We start from the raw sequence: 10,593 nt of genomic DNA on the forward strand, positions 1-10,593 counted from the left end.
TCCTCAAGGGTGCTCAGCTCCGGCTGTGATGGAGAACCAAGTGGCTTCTCCTCTTCATTCTCTCCCCACCTGTCCTCTGACCTGGGAAGGGGTGGGAGAGGAGGAAGAGTGGGAGGAAGCGGAGGAAAGTTCCCAGATTACACATTCTACCCCTGATCCCCATGGGTCCACAGATCCCAGCATGTAGACCTGCTACCAGCCCCAGGGTAGTATCCACACATTTACCAACGACACAGCACAACCCTGCTCGGTCACAAAGGACACTGGCTGATGGGCTGGAGTAGGATCCTGGGGGTTCCATGCAGGTTAACAGCCATTGCCTTTTTCATCACTGGATTCTGAGGTGAGCCAGGGGTTCGAGGGGAGGGGCAGGAACAGCTGGGGCAGCGGGGGGCAGGGTTACTCAGGGAGTCTGGACAATGATTATTTACCTACTAGAATAGAAGTATTTTTAATACTTAAAGTATTTCAACAGCTATTAGGACCGCGTCGGTGCATTCCAGCCTTGCCAGCCCTGCTACCAACCACAGTGCCCGTGTGATCACATCAAATCCAATTTAACACCACATATTTTATTGATGTCTTCATCAACAATACAGGGCCATGTGTACAAATGCTACTCCAGTCCCACACCTGGCAACCTCCCCACCATCACCACCCACTGACCAGTCTGCCAGGAGTCAAACCCTGCAGGTCTCCCTTTTATTTCCTTTCCCCATGTCAAGCCTCACAGTGCTGAGCCTCCAGGAGACTGGGAATGGCATGGCTAGCTTCCAAGCTTGAGCTCTGGGGTTGGGAGAGAGCCAAGGCCTGGATTGCCCAGGGCCTCTCTTCCCGTCCCTTCCACTCCCACTGTTTAATATGGACAGAACTGGGGGTGAAGATGCTCCCCAATGACTCTTGTGTCCAGTCAGCCTGGGCTCCTCTTCAGCCTTCTCTGCAAATATCCTTCCCTTCCAAGTGACCTGCCCTGCTGACACCAAGATGGCAGAATAACCATTTTTCAAAGGGTGGGAGTCAGTGCATGGGGGCAGTGACAATATGCCCCTGATGGCAGAGAGCTTGTTGTCTTGCTCATCATTTTTTGTTTATTTGTTTCAAGTTTTTATTCAAATTCCAGTTAGTGAACATATAGTGTAATATTAGTTTCAGGTGTAGAATTTAGTGATTCATCACTTACATATAACACCCAGTGCTCATCACAACAATTGTGTCTTGTTCATTATTGTATACCAGTGCCTGGAAGAGACTTGGCACATAATTGGCATTCAATAAATATATGTAGGATGCATGAATGAATGAATGAATGAATGAATGAATGAATACGGGAGTATGAGCCAGGGGTGCCATTTCTACATTAGCCCTACAGGGGGTGTGAAGGCAGGACCAAGGTAAAGTCCTCCAGAACTCTGCTCAAGAACTCGGGGTGTTGTGTGGCAACACTTGGAGTCGCTGTGGCCACCAGTTGGACACTAGGGTGTGGGCTTCAGCCCTGTTGCCTGCATGGATGGCAGACTGGCCTTGGGAACCAGTCAGAAGGGGCACTTGTGTTGTCCAGACTCCCGAATATGCCCCAGAGATTTGATCCTCTGGGTCCCAGAACGCACAGCTGTGTCCCCATCCAGAGCCAATTCGATAAGCAGGGCTGGTCTCACAACTGCACCCCTATATTCTGGTCTCCCCCATTCCTGAGCTTCAACTTTCCCAATCCCACCTCTCAGAGCAGAACATGACCTTCCAGCTCCGCCACCACTACCCCCACCTGCCCCTAACACTGCTCCATCTCCCTTTCCTCAAATGCCAACCCCCTCAACTAGCATTAATACCCAGGTTGTCCTGTCTCCTCAGAGATTCCCTCCTTAGTAGCTAGTAGGGTCCTGAAAGTTTGCATCATGATTTTCAGACCCCTCCATGCCTGCTCCCCCCTTCATGAAACCAAATAATTCACAGGCATCTCTATAGTTCTTGCTTCTAGACCAGCAATCACAAAGAGGATGCTAGAATCTTGGGGGTGGGAAAGGATCTTCCCTTTCCTGACTCTGTGCAGAAATTCTCTCCATGGCATGCCTGCCAGATGACTGGCCAGTCCCTGCTGGAATACCTCCGGTGGGGCACTCTTTACCTCCCCAGGGAGCCATTCAAACACTGAACAGCTTTAGCTGCTAGAATGTCCTTCAGAAATGAACACACTTGCTCCTCACATTCTCTTTCCCCAAATATCCCAGTGCCCAACTTGTGTGTGACCTCTCTCCTCCCCTCCCCTAAGCATTCTCTATCTATTTCACAACAAAAATCCTCACCATCTTTCCCCCTCTCTCCCTGTCTCTCTCTCTCTTGCACACACACACACACACACACACACACACACACACACACGTCCCCGTCTGTATGGTTATGTAGTCACATGCTTCTCTCATTTGTCAGTATTACTCCTTTCCTTCTTCCTTCTTCCTTGACTCCCCAGCACCTAGCAAAGACCCAGAGGCTAGAGAAAGGCAGGGAAAGCTGGAAGAGTGTCAGGGAAAGGAAGCATCCAGGCAGGCCCCAGACTGGATTGGGGTGGCCAGCTGGGGCAGGCTGGACAGGGGACAGCACCTGGACATCCCTGGCCACTGGCTGCTGTCTCCCTGGCCTTGCAGTTTGGGGATGGGGCAGTAAGTTACTGAGTTTCCCTTCCACTGCTCACAATTCCACAGAGAGGACATGAACACACCCCTCCTTTCTCAATCTCAAAATCAGTTGGTAGAGTCAACTTGGCTACCTCTTACACATGGTAATTTTAAACATTTTTGCCAGCCTGTGGGTCCTGGGGAGCATCATACCAATAGCAAGAATCCATTCTCCACTCTTAATATGATCTGAGAGCAAGAGTTCTAGCTGATAGCAGTGATGATATGAGACATGGGAGAGAATGGATGAACCAGGCAGAGGGAGGAAGCAGGGGCTCCAAGGGGAAGGAACAAAAACAGAGGCCTCCTAACAGTTAGCTGGCTCCTGGGAGCCTAGCAATGCCTGGGTGGCCATTTTTCCTTCTTGCCACGATCCACCAGCCAACACTGTTCTCTGTGAGTCACAGACCAGGGGTGGATGCTAGGACCTTACCAGCTCAAGGTTGTACTGGGTCATGGGTGGAGACAAGAGTGCCATGGTCTTATATTCAGGAGGAGTCGAGACACACACACAGAGAAAGGACGGGAATGCCTGCTACTTGTCGCGCTGCTTGGAGCTCTCACCTCCGACATTGAACATGGGGATGAGCAGGCCCAGCAGCCACCTCTTCCCGAAGACCTCCTGTAAGTTCTTGCGCCAGGGCCGGGCCCTCACGGCCACCCCCTTCCGCACCTGGTGGCGGGTCTGCCCCCGGAGGATCAACAGCAGCTGATGGCAGCAGAAGCCCGCGCAGGCCAGGCCGATGGCGAACCAGAGGTAGAGCATGAGGATGACGAACATTTCAGAACCGAGGACAGCTCCTGCAGGGGGCGGGGAAACACCAGACTCGCTTTAAACCCAGGCCACGTACTGAACTGCGATCCATGCAGGCGCTTTCCGCTAGGGAGAGAGCGAGATTGAGACTGAAGCTCTATTTTGTAGCAATCTCAGCGCTGCAGCAGTGAGAGAGAGGAAGGATGAACTAGTTGACCTAACTTTTTCTTAGTGCCAGAGAGGGGATCTAGGGACGGGGCAGTAGAAAAGGAAGCTTCTCTGGGCAGTGCCTAGACTCTAACATTTCCTCAGAGTCAGAGATGCCGTCTCACTCTGCCTTCTCTTTGTGGTCTGGAACCAGGGAGAAGAAGTTTTCTCAGGAGGTGAGGGGGGTGAGCTGAGGATGCTAGAGAAGGAGCTGGCTCCTGGGCAGTTGTCTTGACTGCAGCGCCATCTTCCTATGGAGCTGGGAGCACTGGCTGGGAGGACTCCCGAAAGTGACAGCATGATGGAGAACAGGGTCTAGTCATCAAGAAGAATAAAGCACAAGCTCCAAGGGCAGTGCAGACCATTGACTTAGAGAATAATTCAGTCATTAATGTTAACAAGAGGACAATGTGTCCACTAGAGCATTTGGCCAGAGCTGTCTTGTCAGTCAGAGCTTGCTAAGGCTGGAAGAGGCCCCCAAGGTCATAGTCCAGCTCCTTGCCTTGGGCGTGACCTCTCCATACCCCTCCAAATCAACACTCTCTATTATTGGTTTTAAACACCCACTGAGTAAGAGATCCCATGTTCTTGTTCAGATCCGGGATGGTTAGTCCATGCTAGCTTGAATCTCCCAGCTCTGTGGTCTTGTACAAGTTTCTTAATCTCTCTGAGTTGCAGTTTGCTCATTTGTAAAATTGGTATAACAATAATGATTCCATAGGATTCCAGTAATCCCTGCATGATTCAGGGAAATGGTGTACACTAGCATTGTGATTCACACTCAGTGCAATGCTCTTTGCTGAGGGTCATTCACAGATGAGGAGACTACATCCAAGAAGGGCTAACATTTAACTCCCAAGACCATCAAGCTTTCTCCTTCTTTCCAGGGCTAGGAGTCCTGGATGGGCTGCAGCCTTGAAAGCCATGGTAGGGATACCTAGCTTGACTTGCCCAGCAGCTAGGGCAGTGGGTCCAGGAGAGAACTCAAAAGCCCTCCTCAGTCCCTCTCTCCCTGTAGGGCAAGCCCACCACCACCCCTTCCAATGAGATGAAGGTACCCACTCCAGAGACCCTACCTTGTAACCTATTCAGCCTCTGCAAATCTCAACCACATGCTTCTCCAGCATCCCCTGGTTCCAGCCCACCTCTTCCCTCATCTCCCCAGGCTCCAATTTCCAGACTCCCAAGGTCTGGGCTTTTAAAACTTGTCCAGTCTGAGCAGCAGAGGACTCAGCAGCCAGGACAATGTGGACCGGATTCAGGTTTGCTCATTAGCAGCCTCCTCTTGCCCTCAGCCCTGGGAGCTTGGATAGCAGTTTCTCCTTACAAAGTTGGAGACCAATAATTCCAGCTGCCCAGGGGATGGAAAGCTCACTCCAGCTGGCATTTTGAGCAGCCCCTCAGCTGGCATGGGGGTGGCAGCAGGACAGGGCTTACATAGGGCTGTTCCATCCCTCTGACCCACTTCTTCCTTGTCAGCACAGGCAGCCATGTGCAGGATGAAGGATCCTGGGCCCAGGGTGCCCTTTGGGCTCCAGGAATGCTGACCGGCAAAGATGGCCCTCGAGCTGGGATGTGAGAACATCAGAGCTGTCAAGTTCAGGGCCTGCCTTGCAACTCAGCCGCAGGGATAAGCCTGGGCTGATGGAAGCTGTTTTCCATAGGCTTTTTCTGGCACCAAATCAAGACATGTGGAAAAGACCTTGTGGCCTTTTCCTGGCCCCTTACAGCAGCTACAAAAGGCTATTCTGGGGACCTGCTTTCTCTTGAAGTGTTTGAAGTTGCTCAGCCTGGCTGCTTCAGCTCCTCTGAATTATTTAATAATAGTTCTGCTTCTTTTAGAAAATCACAGAATTTTCCTAAAAGGCCTGAATGGTCACACGATCCAATCTTTCCACCCCTCCTTCCTACCAAGCATCTGTAACACCTTTGACAGATTGTCACCCAGCATCTTTAATAGACATCCAGGGACAAGAACCTCGCTCCCTCCCAAAGTGGCTCATTCATCAAAAAGCAGCTTCAGAGGCAGCTCCAGAGAGGCCGTGCAGTGCAGCGGATGGAGGTTGAGTTCTAGAGGCTGAGCCCTGAGTCTCAATCTCGGGTTGGAGTCACACTAGTTGTGTGGCTTAGAAGCAACTTAACCTTGGGGCGCCTGAGTGGCACTGCGGTTAGGCATCTGCCTTCGGCTCAGGGCGTGATCCCGGCGTTATGGGATTGAGCCCAACATCAGGCTCCTCTGCTATGAGCCTGCTTCTTCCTCTCCCACTCCCCCTGCTTGTGTTCCCTCTCTCGCTGGCTGTCTCTATCTCTGTCAAATAAATAAAATCTTTAAGAAAAAAAAAAAAAGAAGCAACTTAACCTTGTTGAGCCTTGAGTTCCAGAGCCTTTAAAATGGATATGAAATACTTACCTCCTAGACTTGTTGAGGGGGTTGAATGCAGTGAAACCTGCATGGTGGGTAGCACGTGATAGGTGCTCAGCAAATGTTAGTCCCCTTTCCCTTTTCCTGGACATTCTGGTGGCACCCGCCATGCTGACACACTTATCCAAATGCCATGATGCAGGTCAGATGGTGTCTCCGTCTCCCAGATGAGACAAATGAGACTCAGAGAGGTGACACAACCTGTACCAATCCCCTGAAGGCCAAAGAGAAGACTGTTTCCAATATCAAACTGGCCAATCCCCCGCCTCCGTGGCCTGAGCTGCGGGCCCACGCTTGTAGCCATGCTGTGCTCTGCTGGCAGATCTGACTCGGGGCAGTCCCGCAGCTGTGGACAGCTCCACGTACGAAATATCTTGTCCCTTCCCATTCCCTCCTGTCCACCTGCACTCCTGGGCAGACAAGAGACGGCATGCCCACAAGCGTTTGGGTTGAGACCAGAGGGAGAGGAGATGGGAAGGGAGAAGCTGAAGGGGTGAGGTGCACGTGTGGGTGGGGAGTGAGGAGGGCTGGCCCCGGGGGAAGAAGAAAGGTCAGCAAAGGAGGAAGATGGATGGGATGGGAAAGTTGGAGATTAGAAATCTTGGCCTCCTTTTCTCCGGTGGAGATGGGGAGGAGGTAAAAAGGGGTGGGACTCATCCTTCTGCTGCAACACGGATCTGGGCCCCAAGGTAGACGCTGACTGGCTCTCTTCTCCCCCAGATCAAAGCAAGAGCCCCTCTTCCTTTCTATCCTGTCTCCCAAACCTAGCACATATGGACAGGCCTCAAGCCCAGGTTTATCGCAAATCAAACCATTTCAAGATTCTCCCTTTGGAACCATTCATTTTGATGTGATGAAACTACTTGGAAAAGAAAGTGTAATCAGGCTCTCTGGCTCTCCTCATCCCTCCACCTGCCTGTGCTCACACTCCACCCCCTAGCCCGCCCACCTACCCTCCCCCGGCCTGGTTATTTTGGTCCCAGCAGCCTCCTGTGCCCATGCCAGGATCCAAAAGGCCCCAGAGCTCTGAGTTCTGGGCCGAGCTTAGACATCAGCCCTCAAGGCGACCCTACAGCTGGGGCTTTCCTGGGCCTCTGAATTCCCACTGTCTGATGGCGCAACAGTTCTACTCCTGCGAAGAACCAGGCTGCAGTCCCAACAAAGACCCAAATGATGGCTTTCCCCAGAGTGGAGCAGAACTTTTGTGAGTGGCCAGCCTAGGCACATCAAGACAATCTTGGGCTCTCAATTGAAGTAGCCACAATGTCTTTCTTTGTTCCCGAAAGGTCACTAGGTAAAGAAACGTGCTGAATTGGGTTGTTTCAAGACCTGGGAGGGGCAGACAGAGGCTGCGGGTCAGTAGTAGTAAGATCCTGGGCAAGCCATTTAATCCCATCTGAGCCTCACTGTCTTCATCCGAGAGATGGAGATAACAATCTCACACATACACATACATGCATGGACGCTGCCAACTGTAAGATCCAAGTCAGCTGGAGTCCAAGGCCAGGGTAGGGACGGAATGGAAGGAAATGAGGTAGCGGGAAATTTCAAGTCCAGGTAAAGTGGTAAGAACTGCCACCAGGAGCCAGGTCCCTCTAGGCCAGGAACCAAGGAACTCTCTCTGGGGCACACTATATAAAGTACAGTCCCCACAGCTGAGTGCCAGTGGGAAGGCCCACATATCTGGCTCCTGCAAGTGCCGGAGCCTCCCTGGAGGGTCAAATCCCACGCCAGTTCCACAGCTCTGTGATGTGAAGATGGCGCCCTTAAACACGGCTGCATCTCCAACCAGGGTGCCCCCTGCTCCAAGCCAGCTGCAGGCGAGAGAGCAGCCTGGTGGGGGCAAACATAGTGGGTAGGAAGGCAGGGCTTCGCCTCCTGCGGGGGCTGGCCTGGCACCCTGGTCGGTCTGACTGTGGTTGGCTGGCAAGACCTCTGGAGGACAAAATCCTTGGGGGAATGTGTGAGCAGGACTGGAGTCAGGGAGAGGAAGGTCTTGGCGTGGGTGTACCTCACTAGCTGCGTGGAGGCATGGTCAGCACCCGGTCCCGCCTGGCACAGACCAGGTGTATTGCCTGGATCCTCAGGAAATTCTATGCACAAATGGTTAGTGGCAAGCAAGGAGGAGATGATGAATGAGGATGGGGGGTGAAGAGGGAGGCGGCCAGGAAAAATACAGTATGCCCAGTTAACTTGAATTTCAGACAGATGACAGAATTTTTATTTATTTATTTTTTAAATTTTATTGATTTATTTTAGAGAGAGCTCGCTGGGTGAGGGTGGGTGGCGGAGGGAGAAGATCATCGAGGCTGAGTGCAGAGCAGGAAGTGGTGCTCGCTTTCACGACCCTGAGATCATGACCTGAGCCAAATCAAGAGTCCACCGCTTAACCTACTGAGCCATCCAGGCGCCTCGGGAACAGGATTTTAAAAATTTAAGCATGCCGCATGCAATATTTAGGACAGACTTCTACTAAAAAGTTACGCGTTGTTTATCTGATACCTTAGGATTTAACTGGGCATCCGGTATTTGTCTTTGCCAAATCCCACAAACTTGGGGTGGGGGTGGAGGGTCCTCATGTAGGGCCCAACCTGCCGGCCAAGGCCCACTCACCCGAGAAGAACTGGCTGATGGAGGTGGGAAGGAGCGTGAGGAAGGCCAGGGGGTGGGCGAAGGAGGTGGAAAGGGCCGCCGAGATGTAGGCCAGGCCGGCCACCGTGGAGTAGAGGCAGGCGAGGGACGTGTAGAGGCAAAAGAGGACGAAGTTGCGCATGTTTCTGCTGCCAATGCAGTTGCCCGTGAAGAAACAGTGATGGTCGTGCCTCAGGGTGACTCTGGCGCACACTCGGCAGAAGTGCGTGCTGGGCGGGGGGCACAGGGCCCTCCTGGCCGAGGGCCCCTGGCAGGCGTCCAGGTCGTCGGGGGAGTTCTGGATGACCAGGACGTAATTGCCCAGGGCATTGGTGGAGAGGAACAGGAAGAGCGCCCCGTGGAGCAGCGCGGGAGGGAAGAGCCGGGCGGCCGCGGGGTCCTGGCGCATGCTGGGCAGAAAGAGGAAGAGCTGCAGCGCGAAGGTCACCAGGGAGATGCACAGGAAGTAGGCGGGGGCCACCACGTTGAGCAGCCTCAGGGCCAGCATCCTCGATTACATTCCTAAGGGGCCCGGGGTGAGAGGAAGACTCACTGCCGTGTGTTGGGAGGGCACCGTCCGTCGGTACCAGCCCACCCAAATCCAAGCTCCCCACCCCGTCCCTTGGATCACCCCTCCTCTCTTCCCTAAACCAGGACCAAGCAGGTATGAGACCCTGAGACCAAAACGGCCTCTGGGGGTCAGGCCCTACCTCCAGGTGTCCGCTCCCTCGGTTTCTGAGCGACCTCGACGCCCTGGAGCCCGGCAGTCAGACACAAGGAGGGCGAGGGCAGGGCTTATTCGCTGTCTGTAGGGGATGAGGGGCATGGGGCTAGGGCTCAGCTCCTTTATGGCAGTGGAAACGAGCCCAGGTTTGGGATTTCTCCTTCAGACCCCCTCAGAGGAGAAAGCAAAGAGTGGGGGGGTGGCAGAGAGAAACGACCTATTGGAAGTCCTGCTTCACCTCCTTTTCTCTGACCCACCCCCACCCAATCTTGGGCAATACTCAGGGACCACACCCATAACCCAAGGCTCTCTGGAGGTGTGTGTGCCTGTAGGTCCCTGATTTGTGTGTGTGTGGTAGTGAGTGTGTGTTTGTGGGGGGCTGTTCCTTGTGTATGACTCTGTACGTGTAATATGTGCGTGCCTGGGTATCTGTGTTTGTGTCTGTATATATCTGTGTATCACACACGCAGCCGCTGTCACCTGGCTTTTAAAAAAATCAATTAAAACGATCAATTCATTCAGACAGGCCCTCAGGCACCGGGCAAGGTGGGGGGCGCAGCCAGAATACCTGTAACAGCCGATCCTGCTCAGCCCATCTCTCCGTCGCTGGCTGCCCTGGCTATTTCTTTGCAAAGAGCGTTTTCATGTGAAGCGACGAAATTAAAATCCCCCCTTCGCGCCCTCCCCCCATCCTCCTGGAGCGAGAAACCCAAACAACCCCGCTGGCGCCTAAACCCTTTCGATGCCAACAAGCCCGCCCTGCACGAAGGAATGGATGCTTGCCAGCCTTTCGGCGGATCTAGCCCCGCTGCCGAGCACCCCCGCCGCATCCCCACTCTGCCCTGCCCCCCCAAAGCCCTGGTTCCTGCCCAGCTTCGGAAGCCACCGGGAAATAGGATTCCTGGCGCCGGAGAGAACTTTTCCAGGGGCTAAGGAGTCGGCGAGCCCTAGGCACAAGAAAAGTTCTGGGAAGGCGGCTGCACCCAGTATGGGCGAACGCCACGAGGCCTCGGACCAGGCTGTCCCGTCCGGATTGGGCGACTGATCACCTTGGAGTCCCCTCTGCAGTTGCCAGTGCCCCCGGGGACCTGCGGCCGCTATGGGGAGCACGGGCCTCTCTCCACGGCCACAGGCTCAGCCCAGAGCACGCCGGGAGGTGGTCGCTGAGGGCTCGGCACCGCCCCCG

At 53.7% G+C, this 10,593-nt stretch overlaps 1 protein-coding gene across 1 annotated transcript; it reads right to left on the reverse strand.

Annotated features, from left to right (window-relative positions):
• Positions 1-551: 551 nt before the first annotated feature.
• ZDHHC22 (zDHHC palmitoyltransferase 22) lies at positions 552-9,200 on the reverse strand. The gene is made up of 2 exons (XM_045807982.2): positions 8,666-9,200; positions 552-3,470 (listed from the first exon to the last, which is right to left on the reverse strand). The coding sequence occupies exons 1-2, from the start codon at positions 9,189-9,191 to the stop codon at positions 3,205-3,207; spliced, it is 792 nt and encodes a 263-aa protein (XP_045663938.1). The 5' UTR covers positions 9,192-9,200; the 3' UTR covers positions 552-3,204.
• Between the last annotated feature and the right edge of the window lie 1,393 nt (positions 9,201-10,593).

The sequence above is a fragment of the Ursus americanus genome, chromosome 26 (assembly GCF_024610735.1).
Source record: "Ursus americanus isolate L20-20 chromosome 26, mUrsAme1.1.p, whole genome shotgun sequence".
NCBI classification, from domain to species: Eukaryota; Metazoa; Chordata; class Mammalia; order Carnivora; family Ursidae; genus Ursus; species Ursus americanus.

Coding starts and splice junctions, on each gene's coding strand:
- ZDHHC22 (XM_045807982.2), bottom strand. CDS start 9,191: ATGCTGGCCCTGAGGCTGCTCAACGTGGTGGCCCCCGCCTACTTCCTG. Junction 3,471..8,665: donor CATCAGCCAGTTCTTCTCGG/GTGAGTGGGCCT, acceptor CGCCCCCTGCAG/GAGCTGTCCTCGGTTCTGAA.